Source organism: Saccostrea echinata, unplaced genomic scaffold (assembly GCF_033153115.1).
Source record: "Saccostrea echinata isolate AGI-Se365-2 ecotype Australia unplaced genomic scaffold, CSIRO_AGI_Sech_v1 ptg000009l, whole genome shotgun sequence".
NCBI classification, from domain to species: domain Eukaryota; kingdom Metazoa; phylum Mollusca; class Bivalvia; order Ostreida; family Ostreidae; genus Saccostrea; species Saccostrea echinata.
Window position 1 is genome coordinate 7,190,600 of NW_026889758.1, and position 14,401 is coordinate 7,205,000.

A 14,401-nucleotide genomic window follows, 5' to 3' on the forward strand; every position below is an offset into this window, starting at 1 on the left:
CACTTAAATTATGCACACATACACACACACCCTCACACACACACACACACAGACAGACAAATAATAAGATGAGGTTAAATAAAATGGCATTCAATCATTGAAAATAAACTGTACAATACAATATTTTTATATTCATAAACATATCATCATATCTTTTATTACATTTGACATGTATAATTGGAACATTTCATATTTTTACAATGTAAATGTACGAACTTGGTGTTTTGGTCTATTTTTAATTTTCAGTTTTTGTGTTTGGTGGATTTAAGAATTGATTTTAAGAATTAAACATCTAATTCTTACTTCTTTTTATGATGAAGCATTTGATGTAAAAGGAAAAAAAGATTGCAGTCTAATGTTTCCTTATGTAACTAAAAGGCCAAACATTCCATCATCAAAGTGATCACGTCTGTCTAGGGTCAGCCCAGTATACGCGTTAACTCCTGTCTGCGAACCTGTCAGACCTCTCGTAAAGAACAGCTAGTCTTCTCTGATGTCATTGACAAATTTGGAATCTTTGGAGTGTTTTTTAAAAAATTTTTGTAGACCGACTTTTTTTTAATCTGTGTTGTAAGCAGATGTATCAAACAGAGAAGACTTAATACATCAAAATTTCAAAATTTTCTTTGATAAACATATCCAATTTGTTTCCTCTTAATAGCATACAAAGAATTATTTGTATGGCAGTACCTAGAAATTCTATGTATTATAGTTATAAATAAAGTTAAAAAATTATTAATTTTCTGCAGATGCTGATTAAAATTCCTGTCATCAGAGCACTGTTTTTTTTTTCCAGTATAAAATATTTACGTATTTTGATTTTTGAAAAACAACCACACAGTATTTATGAGCATCAGTTGATGATTTGAATACTGTATAGAATTATATAGCCATGAGTACCTGAATGTGAGCTGAAATCCTCTTACATAGAATGATGAATGATCTTACCCAGACAGTGTGTTGACCTGAAGGAGGATACACTAATAGAACTTGGAGGAGCTATACATTTTTTTCTTTTGTGTACAAGTTGACTACAAGGATAGTTAGGATGTCTCAATATAATGTTTTTCTTGGTGTGTACACTGCTGCCACTTACTGTTTGCCATTTCCATCTTTACAAAAAAAAGTGGAATTACTTTTTTAAGTGCTACTATGCTATAATGAAATGGAATTCCTGTTGCCAGTTTTTTTTAATGGATTTTTGGGGTTTTTTTATATATAGATTTAATTTTTATTGTTAATCAACAGTGTTTAATATTTTGGCATTGTTTTACACAGTCTTCCATGTTTTGTATATTTATCTCTCTATGTATGCATCATCATAATCACCATTATTTACCACCAGTTCTCTCCATACATTCTCACGTATGTTGTTGTGTAGTTTCCCACGATAAATGACTCTTGCATTTTGTCTTTTCCTTTGTCAGTATACCTAATTTTGCTTTGGTTATGTTTTCCAGCACAGATCACGATGGAGGACCTCCAGATTAAGCGACACAATCTGTCCATCCATTCCTACAAGTCACCCCATTTCTGTGATTTCTGTGGAGAGATGCTGTGGGGCTTGGTCAAACAGGGACTTAAATGTGAAGGTAGCTAATTCAGTAAGAACCTCTAACATCAGTGAAAAAATAAACATTTTTTTACCTTGATCTTTCCTTCGACCTTGACCTCACTTTTCTGAAATTTGCATTTTGCTTAGTTTTAAAGAAACTGTTTAAGATATTTTTATGTAATCTTATGCACTTGTACATAATTTGGTGAGAATTTATCATATATATTTAATTTTTTATATTTTAATTTCAATTTTAAAGAAACTATTCAAGATGTTCTCATCAAACTTTATACACTAAAGCAAATTTTCATGTTGCACTACTTATATACCCTCGGCGGGGCATTCATGTCTTACAAACATGATTTTTCTTTCTCAAACAGGTTGTGGATTGAATTTTCACAAGCGCTGTGCCTTCAAGATTCCAAATAACTGCTCATATGACCGACAACGTCGACCGTCAACGAGCAGTATAACATACCCCATGCAAGATCTGAGCATACGAGATAAAAATGATTCTGTAGCTCTCCCCGAGAGCCCAAGCCAGGTCACCTTGATCTCAAAGGTAAAAAATGTCATTTAATTTTCACAAGGTCTGAAAAGCATGCTGTTGACCAGTCTTTACTGAGTATTACTCTTAATCCTACAGAATAAAAATCTCAAAGATTGAGAAAAATAATCTAAATACAATTTATTTTGAAATACTGTAAAAGCAAAAATATTTGTTAGGGATTAAATTTTGTTTCATTGATGACATTTATTTGTTTATGCAATTAATTCCCTAATTTTTTGTCCAGATATAATTAGGTAGTACATGTATTTTTTTTTTAAACCACAAATCAAGAAATTTTATCCCCACAGAAATTTTTGCTTTTACACTACAGTATTGAACAACATTTATTTTGATTAGCATGCCTTAGCATTGTTTAAGGTTTTAATCTTTTTTTATCATTTATGCAGACTTTAAAAGTATGAAATTGACAATATTCTTTTACGATGTTTCATAGTTCTTTTCATTGGTCAGAACAGAACAATGACACGATAAAAAACATCTTTAACTGAAAGGTTAACCCCTTGTAAAGTTCATACTTCACCCAAAGAATGCCCAGGTTTAAAAGTGTAAGGAGTCAAAGAAGACTTTGTGATGAGCACGTTTCTCTCCCCTTTCTCCAATTTGGATCATACTTCAAACTGTCTGTGAGTGAAGTGTGTGCACTTAACTTAAACTAATTTTATTACTCAAAGGTTAAGGTCAAAGCACATCTCTTTGTAGAAAGGTCAAAATTCTACATCAAATCAGACCTTTGTATAAAAACCTTGTCTGGAATATATACTGACATATTACATTTGGCTGTGTATTCTATTTAGCACCTTTTGTTGAAAGCAGCTTCTGCTAAACCTAGTACATTGCTAAATGTTTTGTATGTACATTTTTATCTAGCAGCTTCTGAAATGCTGTATATATCAAATGTACTCCAACTTGCTAAAAAAAAAAAAATAAATTCTGTAGTATATAGTACATGTACAAGTGAAATATGATATATTTACAGTATTTTCTGCACTTGGACCAGTGCGGTTTTACTTAACAGCTTCTGTGGGTAAAGGGTGTGCGGTGTTGGTCAAGAATTTAATGTAAACTCTTTGTTTGAGGTATGAATTCTCTCCTCGTTATCTAATTCCACTGATATCTCAAACATACTGTGTTTTTGAGAGACAGATTTACAAGTGCATATTTGCAAAAACATTGTGAATAATCACGTACAGTGGCCTCTGGGTATAGCGAGATTGGATACAGCCTGGTACAGCTTACGAGATAAATTTTGAGTCCCAGATTAATTCTTATTTCTTTATAAAAATGCTGGATATAATGAGGTCAAAATCTGTCCTGGTTAGAAGAAAGAGCTATTGGATATAACGAGGTACTCGCATCGCACACAATTGCACCTGTTAGTCCCAGGTAAATTATCACAGGTATATGTACACAATTTAAACAATGCCAATTAATTAAGGTGTTTAGTAGTAATAGTGAGTTGTTTTTATTGCTATGTTAACTTCAGTATGCTTCTAAGTTTATACGAAACAAAAGTAGAAGTTATTAGCGGAGTTCAAGTAAAATTTTTAAGGACTATGGATAAGAATTGAACACATTTAGGAAATTTTAAAAACCAAATAAATAAAAAATTACATTGCCTCAGAGTTTCATGTACAAAGTCTGTAAAGTAAAGGGGGGGGGGGTTTAATTGAATATTTTATTGGGTCAATCATTTAGTACTTAATACAATGCATTGAGGATGCATTGAACAACAGAGTGCTGCAGTTACTCAGGTGAACATCAAGGCCATGGGCCTCTTGTTATTATTATTTTGGGGGTCATTTTCTGCTGTATTGTGTTAGCCAGTAAATTACAAGATAGACTGGAATCATGGAGAAGAGTATCAGCCACAAGTTATGGTTGTTTGCTATGCATTATCCCTTGTTTTGTGAAGTCTGTGCATGTCTAGGCAGATTCCGTTAGAGGAATGGCAATGGCATCGTACAGTATATTTGATACGAGCCTGTTGAGCTCGTTGTGTAGATTGGTAATCTATCTCTTGTCCTTGTGTCACGTTTTATTAACTTAGTACATGTAATGCATATCTAGCTTCTCACATTTTACATAACGATTCAATTGATGATTTTGAACTATCACTATGATCTCATCATTAAGGAGCTGTTCTGTAGTTGAAGAAGCAGTTCAAAATAAAATTCCTTGTTAGAAGTGACCCGAGTCTGAACTCTGAAGTGTAACAGAATTTTTCTTGTGAATAAATTTAACTCTATATAATATATATTTTGTAAATAGTTGAAAAAAAAATCAAGTTATGAAATTTGTAGCCAATGATAATAAAAAGATGAAAAGTAAGTTATGAAAAGTAATAGCATTAATTTTCTATATTTATAGCTACATAATTTGGTAAAGACTACATTTAATAGGAACAAATGGTAAAACAACTCTTTTAACAAATTGCTGTCTATTTACAGTGTGACTCCAATAAAAACACAAGTGGTGTCAGAGGAGATAGCAATGAAGTACTTGCTTGTTGTCAATTCAGTTTTGTCATCTTGTTGTGTGATGATCTTGTTATTTTCTTTGGCTTGTGCCAGTTAAATCAAATGCTTGCTTATTTAACTATATCTTGTCTTGTATTACGTCGATAAATATGAACTTTGTACTGTTATACAAAGTCAGTCGTAAGCTTTTTTTCAACTTCTTATTTTATTGTGCAAAAGCATGAGCTTTTTCCTTCTCTGGTCCTTTTTGGTGGAATCAAATGTGACCTTGCAGCCTCTTTTATCTTGTTGTCCTGTTGTGTAAAATTAAACTTGAGCTTGTTGCCTGTTTTATGGTCTTTTTGACCTGTTCTTTAAACAAGAGTTTGTTGTCTCTTCTATATTGTCCTATTTGCAAAATCAAATATGAACTTGTTACTAAATTTCATCTTGTGCAAATTTAAACACGAGTCATGTTAATTGTTACTGTAACATCTAATGCGTTCTATCATACAAAGTCCGTGTAAGCATTGTGTCATTTCTGTCTTGATTCTTTACGTCAAAATAGCATCTTGAATTGTGAATTGAAAGATGTATATTTTTATTGCAAAATGACAATATTGTAACTGTACTTTTACAGTTTGAAACTGATCATTTACATTTACGTGTTTTGTACTCATCCTGCTAGTAGTGACTCCTGGGATAGACCATGGATCGTAGCATTATTGATTTGGACATGCTTATTATTCATACAATTCCCAATGGCTATGCAAGTCACCTAATTTTCAATTCTTTGTACTATTTCTTTAGCGTTTTTTTTTTTTTTTTTTCAGTTTTCACAGAGTAGGATATAAATACATTTATGAGAATTAAATTGAATTTTAACAAAATGAAAAAGAAATTGTAGTAAGAATTTGTTCAACCTTTCATCTACGATGTGTTACCTCCATGTTTTTTTGAGAAGACTGGTGCATACATGTATAGACTTTAGCATTGTTAGTTGTATAAGATAGAGTGTCCAACAAATAAATCAATATTCTTAACCTTGCATCTGAATAATATTTGGTATATTTGGGCTTGAGTTAATTAATAGCTAAGAATCACTGTATGAAATGCAATGGTTTATGTGCTTTCTTCATTTGTTCATGTTCCCTAATGCCCCATGTGTCAACTTTATATGCATGCAACTTCCTATCTATGTCATTGTACATATATTCCTTTGTATTTTTTAATGATAGCTCAAGTCGTAGATTTGGGGACTTAAAAATTTGAAAGAAGAGAAGCAAATTGACAGAAAACATAAAACAATGCTACTGAATGTCAGTCAATAGTTTATGTTTCATATTTTGATAGCAGTGTTCTCAAAAGTTTAATGAGTATAGACATAAATCATATTTTAAATGTTCCATTCATGAAAAAAAAATCCATGATTTTGTGTGTTCTGTATAAGAAATAAAGCTACACACTGCTGATCTGTTTTTGAAAGCATGGCTTGCAATTAAGGCATGTTCATAATATTGTTATTTTTTTTACTTTGATTTGTAAATTATTAATGTGACCATAATTTTGGTTAGAGAAACTCAAATTGATTTTGTAGTAGAAAATATGGTCATTCTGCTAGATACCTAAAGGAGTCTATAACTAAATGCTAATGATAAAATCAAGATTAGAGCTGTACTGGAACTGCTGAACCAACTATTCAAGGTTACACATTTGCTCTTCAAGGTTAATTATCTTTACCTTATTAGCTAATCAAAGATACATCTTTATCAAACCTACTGTTTGAGATTATAATTCAATCTTACCTAATGTTCAAAGTTTACAGCTTTATCTTGCCTGTTTTTCAAGGCTATCTTTATAAATGAGCAGTTCATGGATAAACCCAGTTTATCTCACCTTGTGTTTGAGGTCACAACTTCTTCATGGTTACACCTTTATTGGTTTACCTTGAGTTCAAGGTCATATGTCATCACACACCTGATTAAGCCCCCCCCCCCCCTTTCTCTGCCCAGTGTTATTGGCACAGTTTTACCATACTGATGTTGGTTTATTTACCATATGATACCCTAGGCGAGTGTTTAATATAACACTTTTACCATATCTACTGTTCAGGAGACTTATTTATCATAGCTTGTGTTCAGTGGTGCACTTTTACCACCTTGTGTTCAGTGTTGAAATTTTACCACATTGAATGTTGAATGTCAAGTTTTACCATGATACCTAGTGTTTAATGTTACATTTTATCATGCCTAGTGTTTAATATAACACTTTACCATACCTAGTGTTTAATGTTACACTTTACCATGCCTAGTGTTTAATATAACACTTTACCATACCCATATAATCTTCCTCTCAAAAATAGTTTTACCAAATCTAACCAGTTTTAGTTTATAGTTCTATGGGTCAAGGAGGAACCAAAATTTACCATACCTAGTGTTTAACATACATACCACTTTACCATACCTTGTGTTTAATATAACACTTTACCATACCTAGTGTTTAATATACATACCACTTTACCATACCTTGTGTTTAATATAACACTTTACCATACCTAGTGTTTAATGTAACACTTTACCATACCTAGTGTTCAAGTGATTTCTGTGTCATACCTCATGCCTTAACCATAGTGTTCATGTTAGACTCTACAATGTCTGTTGTTTAGTATTACATTTACCATACCTGATGTTAAAAGGTTACCATTTAAGCATGTTAAGTAGAAATCTCATTTGTCAACATGGCAAAATATTTGCTGATTATGAACAATATTCATAGAGATGATATATTCATGTGTTTAATTTATTTATTATTGTGTGTTTTAATGAGTTAAGTGTGGCACATTGATAAGCTCCAGTTGGTGTGGGTGGTTAGCCTTGTGGATAAATGATTTTCTGTTTTACAGACTTCTCTAGCTGTCCCTGGGTCCTCCCTCTCCTTGGCTGGGGAGCCTCGCAGCAACAGGTCCAAGTCATGGAGTGGACGACCAATCTGGATGGAAAGAGAGGTTCAGTCTCGAATCAAAGTACCACATACATTTAATGTACGCAATTACACCCGACCCACTATGTGCCAGTATTGTAAAAAGCTTCTACGTGGCTTGTTTAGACAAGGAATGCAATGCAAAGGTAATTTTCTGTTCACAAAAAAATATAGGTACATGTGTTTTTATTTTGATCATTCTTTAATGAATTTATGGCTAATTGCATTCAATAAAAATATTTTCTCACAGATTGCAAGTTTAATTGTCACAAGAAATGTGCAGAACATGTTCCAAAGGACTGCACTGGAGAACTTCCTAAGATTGGAGGTAAGGACAGAACTAGTCATTTAATACATAACAAGAGTCTGTATCTATCTGGAGTGGAGTCACACAGATGTGATATCTATGATAGTTTACCAGAAACTTTAATCTGATTTTCTTAGATTAATATTAAAACCTTTGCTTGCCAGTTTTACCAGAGCCTAGTTTTCCATCAGACTCGTACCCATCAGAGGCGGACACAACATTTACAGAAATGGCAGATGAGACTGACGATGCTTTTAATGATGATCTGGATGATGATGATATAGAGCAGAAGCCTCCTCTCAGGTGAAATTTATACTAACTTATCGTAGATCACTGTACCTAGAACTGATTGTGATAATTAAAAAATACAGTTACTACACCTCTTGTATTGTTGATAGTCTTAATATTTATACAGCTTATGTTAGATTGTTATACATCATGTACCATAGATACAAGTGGACGTATTTAAGATGGGGCGAAGTTAAAGAAAACAGTATAATTTCTTAAACGGAACTGTGACTGGGCAAATTTAAAACGGGGCAAAATTGTTTGCAAGTATGAACGGGTGAAAATAACACGGGTCAAAAATAACCCTGTATACAGTATTCTAAAAAAAAAAGAAGGTTGTGGAACTCACAGATATTGAAAAGTTAATTTGGTTTACAGTAATTTTCAGCATTACACATAGTAAATTGTACAATAGATACTATCTAATACAGTGTCCAAAGGTATTTAAAAATTTATGCAACATACACATGTACAACACATGGTTATCAAAGACTGATACAATGCTTCAAAGTTCACTTCCACAGTAAGAAGTAAAGCATCAGTAAAGACCCTGACAGAGTGGGTCTATATATTTTATAGTCGTTGTTCTTTTAACTGCTTGAGATGAGATGATTATGGCTGAAATTTGTGATTACAGTCCAACTCAGAGCAGTAACATTCCACTGATGAGAATTGTGCAGTCTATAAAGCACACTAAAAGAACTGGCTCAAAGATTATCAAAGAGGGTTGGCTAGTACACTTCACAAACCTAGACTCGCAGGTAATCAAGGAATCCATACACAAACCTAGACTCATAGGTAATCAAGGACTCAATACACAAACCAAGACTCACAGGTAATCAAGGACTCAATACACAAACCTAGACTCACAGGTAATCAAGGACTCAATACACAAACCAAGACTCACAGGTAATCAAGGACTCAATACACAAACCTAGACTCACAGGTAATCAAGGACTCAATACACAAACCTAGACTCCCAGGTAATCAAGGACTCAATACACAAACCTAGACTCACAGGGAATCAAGGGGGCTTAGTACACATACCAAGACTCACGGGTAATCAAGGACTCGATACACAAACCTAGACTCACAGGGAATCAAGGGGGCTTAGTACACATACCTAGACTCACTGGTTATCAAGGACTCGATACACAAACTTATGCCCTGTTCACACGGAGAGTTTAATTCGCAGTAAATTAATGCGAAGTAAAATGATGCGAATTAAATTAATGCGAATTAAATTGCGTTAACACGACAGCTAATGCGAAGTAAACTAATGCGAATTATAATGTTATTTCTACAACATGGCTATTCAGTGAGGCTATTATGACGTCATTTACAAATCACGTCATATTGTGCAGAGCAGATATGAATTTGACATAATGTCATAGTGTCTGTACACATTTTAGTGATTAACATAATTTTCCTTTGTTTTCCACTCAAAAATAGCGCAAGTACCTATATTTGACCATCGAGATGTGGCCTGTGACTTAATTCTGCCCTAACGCATGCATCAACATTTAATTCGAATTAGCTTCGCTTAGCGTTCACATGGAGCTAATGCGAAGTAATTTAATGCGCGGTAAACTAATTCGAATTAAACTAATTCGCATTAAATTCTCCATGTGAACGCGGATCAAATTTAATTTGCAGTAACTTACGTTTAATTCGAATTAAACTCTCCGTGTGAACAGGGCATTAGACTCACGGGGAATCAAGGAGCTTAGTACACATACCTAGACTCACAGGTAATCAAGGGCTTAGTACACATACCTAGACTCACGGGGAATCAAGGGCTTAGTACACATACCCAGACTCACGGGTAATCAAGGGCTTAGTACACATACCCAGACTCACGGGTAATCAAGGGCTTAGTACACATACCTAGACTCACGGGGAATCAAGGGCTTAGTACACATACCTAAACTCACAGGTGATCATGGACTCGATACACATAACTAGACTCATAGGGAATCAAGGGCTTAGTACACATACCTAAACTCACAGGTGATCATGGACTCGATACACATAACTAGACTCATGGGGAATCAAGGGCTTAGTACACATACCTGGACTCATGGTTAATCAAGAACTCAGTTCACAAAGCTAGACTAACCTTGACACATGTAATCAAAGACTCAATAAATTCACAAACCTAGACTCGTAGGTAATCAAGGAATTGGTACACAAACCTAGACTTGTACATCAAAAACCTAGACTCACATAATCAAGGACTGGACACATCTCACAATCTTAGAATCACAGCAAATCAAGAAATCACAAGTTACATAATCCTAGACTCACAGGTAATCAAGGACTCAATAAACTCAAGGACTTGGCACACGTTACAACCAAGCCTAACAGGTTATCAAGGACTCAGGTAATAAAGTCTGATTTGAATATTCATTTAAGTAAATAACTGACCTCAATTCAAGAAAATAACTAAACCTCAGGTGCAATTTCAGAAATTGTTAGATCAGCAATGACATTACTTTTAAATCAGGTAGGTTATTATTAGACTAGCAGGAATTACAAAACTCTGAAGGTAATTACATAACTCACTGTAAGGCACCCTTATAATACAGGTACATGTATCTCACCAATAGATTCATCTCCAGATGATAACACAAATATACTTACGTATTTTAAAGTTTTCAAATTCATTGAAATAAAAACACTGCATTACAACACAGTGCAGGATTTCTAAGTGGTTCGTAAAATATTGTAAAGCGTCTTTTGTTTAAAAAAAGTGGTTGAGATATCAAAAATAGGAAGTAATTCAAAATGAGATTGAAACTGTAATGGTTACCAATGTATCAAATGTAAAAATAATATAAGACAAATAGTAATGAATGAATGAAAGAAATTTATTTTTGATCTTCTGGAGTGACCACAGGATGTCTTGGAGTGTGTAAATAATTATGTTACTCTGATTTTTATAGAGAAAAAGACATTTCTGGAAGTTAGATTCAAAGGCCATCACTATGTTCCAGCACGAGAACTCAAACCGATATTATAAGGTGAGAAAGATTACATATCAATATCAGAAATCAATCAATACAATTACAAACTAGATGCTGTCATGAGACAGTAATACCCGCACTAAGGTGTTTGCCTCTAAATGCACACTCCTTCATATTGGGCTTACCAAGGAAAAAGTCCAAATAATTCTATAATTTACACAGTACATGTATTCGTCAAATCGAGCATAAAATGCTCAGGTGACCATGTGACCCATGAACCTCTTATACGCATTTCATATACTTAATTCATTACCAGTCTGAAATATCAGAATTTAATTAATGTTGTAAATTAGGTTTTAATAAAAAGGGGGGGGGGTATAAATTTTTGGCCCATAATTGGAACTTTTTAAATTAAATTTATCTTCTCAACAACAAATAATATTATTTTAGTACAAAGCGTTTTTGATGAATTTATCAAAATGTGCAAACTTTTTTTAGTATTTGATTAGGCAAAAACCTCCTTGAAAAGCCATACCCAATCAATTTATATGTGTCCCCCCCCCCCCCCCCAAATACACACACACACACAATTTGCCTGTTTTTGGAAATAGGCCTAGATGGCAAAGTTATGTTAAAACATCGTTTGTTATGATAATTTAAAATTTGTTCTTGTACTGTACATGTATGTGAACACCTTTTTGAAAATTTCTACATCACATTGGGCTTGCGTCACCCTACCAGTACTAGTACTAGTTTTACCATTATCATTTTTAGATTGCACATGCCATGTGACATGGTGCAGTGTTAAATGTATATCAGTGGAAATTAATTCATTTTGTGTTTTAATTGGATTATATTTCATGAAGTTGACAGGACCTATGACAGTCGGTAAGTACAAGTTTAAGTATAGATTGGGGTAAAATAAACCAAAATGCAAATGGTTAGGTTAAAGTTTAAAAAGGATCAAAGATCATCGGCAATCTCCTATGCAGAGTTGTCGTTCGTTTCTCTCTCAGACACTGAATGTATGAGCCGATCGTAGAGAGTGGATCATCGATGCCACAATAGACGAATTTCACATTCTGAAGAGTTATCTCCCGTTGTCGACATTACATTCAGTTACAGGCATAGATCCGGGAATTTTTTTCCGGGGGGGAGGGGGGTCCACACCTCGGTCCAAAAAAATTCCAGCCCAGAATTTTCTGAGGAGCAAAATAAAAAACAAACAAACAAACAAAATAAAAACAATGATGGTGGGGTCCATGTTTTTAAAGGGGGAGGGCATCCAAAGTCATTTTTTATTTGCTTCTGTAAATCAGTATATAGTCCTATTTAAATAACTCTGCAAATTCCAGGGGGGGGGGGGGGGGTTCCAATCTCCCTAGCCGCTCCCTGTCCCTGAAATGACAAATGATCATGCGACTCCTAAATAGTAGAAAATTTTTCCATTTGACTAGACATAATTTTGTTTCTTGTGTTATTATGTTATGTGCATCTAATGGTTTAAGGTTATGAACCCTTGAGGTCATCCCCACTCTCTTGTTCATAATATGACTACATCAAATTAAATAGAAGTGCATCAATGATAAGATTACTTGACATTTCATTCATGAATTTGGGTCAACCTAGAATTAGGAATGAAAATCATTCAAAGAGATGGACCATTAAACTATTTGTATGTATTCACATTTTTTTTATGTCAAACCAAAGTATTAGACTAGTTTGCATACATGAACAAACTGGGGTCTGGGAAGGGGAAGGGGCAAGGGGAAGGAGTTATCTCTTTACGTCTTAATTAATTGTTGAAAATTCCTAAAATGAATGTTAACCTTAAATCCGACTTGTACGTCTTCATTATTTTTAAGTGGTGGTGTCTCCGTATGAGTGAAAAATTCCCAAGAGGGACATTTAACAACAAACAAACATTAATGACTTAAAAAACACAATATACATGTACATGTTTATTAGTCAATGGATATACTTCTGATCATATCTCTAGTTCTCCCTTGAATCAGAAATGATGATATAAATATTTTAAGAATGATTAAGAGTTGAAAAGGTGTGCATTTTAAAATTCACTAAGCTCTGTGGTTGAATTAGCTATACCAGTTTAGCTTATTTTGCTACTCAAAGCACCTTGATTAACTATTTTTAATCATACTGTTTTCTGAAATGTGAAGTTTTTTCAACATGGATACAAGTCATACCTTTTCAGCTTCTGAAAACAATTAATGCATGAAAAAAAACTGCTTTTCAAATACTGTAACTCTTTCCAAGTACTTGTGATCATCAGTTTTTAGCTCACTTGAGTTTTTCTGGTTTTCTGATCACATTTTGTTTGTCATTCATCTGTCCGCCTGTAAACTTTTCACATTTTTGTCTTCTTCACTAGAACCGCCGGGCCAATTTCAACCAACCCAGCCACAAAGCATCTTTGGGTAAAGGGGATTCAAGTTTGTTCAAGTGAAGGGTCACACCCTCTTTCAAGGGGGGATAATCAAGAATTAGTGAAAATTTGGTGGTATCATTTTAAAAAAGTCTTATCAAGAACCACTGACTGGGCCCAAAAAGTTGAAACTTTCTTTACATAGACAGTGTAGCTTCAAATTTGTTAAAATTATGACCCACTGGGGTAGGATGGGGCCACATATGGGGATCCAATGATTTACATAGAAAAATGCAGGGGATTTTTTCCATCATAAATCTTCTTCTCATGAATAGCAAGGGCATTATTGTCGTCCGTTTTCACAAAAGGGACCTAGGGGACATTAAATCTCATTTGTCTGTCAGTCTGTCCGTTTGTCAGTCTGTCCGTCTGTCACAATAAATTTAACCTTGGTCATAACTTCTGAATAATAAGAGATAGGGATTTCATATTTCACATGTACATTACCTACAAGAACTTTCTAAACATACCATGATTTTTGAACCCATGACCTTGACCTTGAAGTTTGACCTACTTTTCAAAAAATTTAACATTATTTCAAATGATCATTTTGAAAGAGAAAAGATAGGGCGTTCATATTATACATGTATATTACCTGTGACAAGACCTTTCTAAATATATCATGACTTTTGACTCTGTGACATTGACCTTGAAGTTTAACCTACTTTTCAAAAATGTTATATTTCCTTATAACTTTTGATTGAGAAGAGATAGGACTTTTATATTTGACATGTACATTACCTGTAACAATATGTTTCCAAGCATGCTATGATTTTTTACCCCTTGACCTTGATGTTTTACCTAATTTTCAAAAATTTTAACTTTGGTGATTA

General features: G+C 33.8%; 1 protein-coding gene across 3 annotated transcripts in view; it reads left to right on the forward strand.

Moving 5' to 3' along the window:
* LOC133181705 (serine/threonine-protein kinase D3-like) overlaps positions 1 to 14,401 on the forward strand; it is a 56,854-nt gene that overhangs the window by 27,145 nt on the left and 15,308 nt on the right. For all 3 annotated transcript variants that reach the window (XM_061316263.1, XM_061316264.1, XM_061316265.1), the window contains 7 exons: positions 1,461 to 1,592; positions 1,936 to 2,117; positions 7,485 to 7,707; positions 7,812 to 7,889; positions 8,033 to 8,171; positions 8,794 to 8,917; positions 11,102 to 11,179. In XM_061316263.1, coding sequence (XP_061172247.1) covers positions 1,461 to 1,592; positions 1,936 to 2,117; positions 7,485 to 7,707; positions 7,812 to 7,889; positions 8,033 to 8,171; positions 8,794 to 8,917; positions 11,102 to 11,179 — 956 coding nt within the window. The remainder of the gene's footprint in view (positions 1 to 1,460; positions 1,593 to 1,935; positions 2,118 to 7,484; positions 7,708 to 7,811; positions 7,890 to 8,032; positions 8,172 to 8,793; positions 8,918 to 11,101; positions 11,180 to 14,401) is intronic.